The sequence below is a fragment of the Bison bison genome, unplaced genomic scaffold (assembly GCF_000754665.1).
Source record: "Bison bison bison isolate TAMUID 2011002044 unplaced genomic scaffold, Bison_UMD1.0 scf7180017852475, whole genome shotgun sequence".
Lineage (NCBI taxonomy): Eukaryota > Metazoa > Chordata > Mammalia > Artiodactyla > Bovidae > Bison > Bison bison.
Genome location: NW_011483048.1, coordinates 28111 through 29560, shown reverse-complemented (window position 1 = coordinate 29560; position 1450 = coordinate 28111). Strand labels below are relative to the sequence as shown.

The 1450-nt window shown below is 41.1% G+C and overlaps 1 protein-coding gene across 1 annotated transcript; it reads left to right on the top strand.

Moving 5' to 3' along the window:
* Window positions 1–529: 529 nt before the first annotated feature.
* LOC104997813 (olfactory receptor 52N2-like) lies at window positions 530–904 on the top strand. The gene has a single exon (XM_010852743.1). It carries the CDS (start codon window positions 530–532, stop codon window positions 902–904), a length of 375 nt encoding a protein of 124 aa, XP_010851045.1.
* Window positions 905–1450: the final 546 nt, after the last annotated feature.

Sequence of the window (1450 nt, the reverse complement as noted above, 5' to 3'; positions counted from 1 at the left end):
GTAAATACTGTTTTTTTTTTTTTCCTTCTCAAGAACAACTGAATTTTCACAACATGGAAAAGCATGATATTGGCATCAGAGATTGAATGCCAATCATATTAAATCCTTACTACTTCAAAAATTTTATTGAGTTTCTACAGTATGTTATCATTAGCAAGATATCCAGAACAATTTTGCAATATAACTTGCTTTCCTCATAACCTTCAAGGCAAGAGCTGTAAGAGACAGAGACAGTAAGGATAGTAGAAAGTATCCTTTCTAACTTTCTAAGCAGAAAGTTTGCTGCTGCACATTAAACAAAGTAAGACTCTACTATTTATTTTTAGATAACATAGTTCAAAGATTCTTTTGCTAGAGCTGGGGAAATAAAAAACCATCCTGATTATCCTAACAAGATGAATGTTCATGGCTTTCATTGTTATCGTTCTACAAACCATTCTTATATTTGGTCTCTAACCCCACCTCTATCTCCTATACAGAGAGCAATTGTGGACAAAGAATATAAAATGCCCCCCACTTGTCAGGCATTATGTCTGGAGCCAATATCTCCAGCATGACACCAGGATTCTTTGTCCTAAATGGTGTTCCTGGGCTGGAAACTGCACACATCTGGATCTCCCTGCCATTCTGCTTCATGTACATCATCGCTGTTGCGGGCAACTGTGGACTCACCTACCTCATCGGCCATGAGGAGGCCCTGCATCACCCCATGTACTACTTTCTGGCCCTGCTGTCCTTCACAGATGTCACCCTGTGCACCACCACGGTATCCAACATGCTGTGCATATTCTGGTTCAACCTGAAGGAGATTGACCTCAGTGGCTGCCTGGCTCAGATGTTTTTTGTCCACATGTTGACTGGGATGGAGTCTGGGGTGCTCATGCTCATGGTGCTGAGAGGGTAACAGGCAGGAAGGCCAGGGGTCTCCAAATAGAGGAAATAGCCTGCGAGTGTCAGACATTTTTATCTCTCTTAAGCGGCAGGAGGAAACAAACTAGCAATATTTTTTCCTTCTCTATACAAATTTAAAGGGAGGTTTCTCTTAAAATACTGTGTTGCCATAATGACACCCGGCTTCGCCTGAAGTTAGCTATTCTCGAGTCTAGAGATAACCAATGCCTTTTTCTTATGGAAATGTTTGTCTTAAGCTATGCTAATGTACTATGCCTTTACCCCAAACTCTGTCTCCAAGTCGGTTCTGCCTCTTGGCCCAGAACCTACTTGACAAACCAGTATGGATATTGTTCCCCTAATCTATGTAAATAAAACTATTTGTATGGTGGTCTGCCCTTCTTCAAGATTCAAGTTAATCATTTTATGGCCCAGGATAAACCATTTGGTGCCAAGATTATCCCAAAATGCATCTTATGGGTGAGGGGCCTGGTGCCATTCTGAATTTTAAGACACTCCTTTCTTTCATTAACAGACTGCTAGTGACTATATAACATCC

Coding starts and splice junctions, on each gene's coding strand:
- LOC104997813 (XM_010852743.1), top strand. CDS start 530: ATGTCTGGAGCCAATATCTCCAGCATGACACCAGGATTCTTTGTCCTA.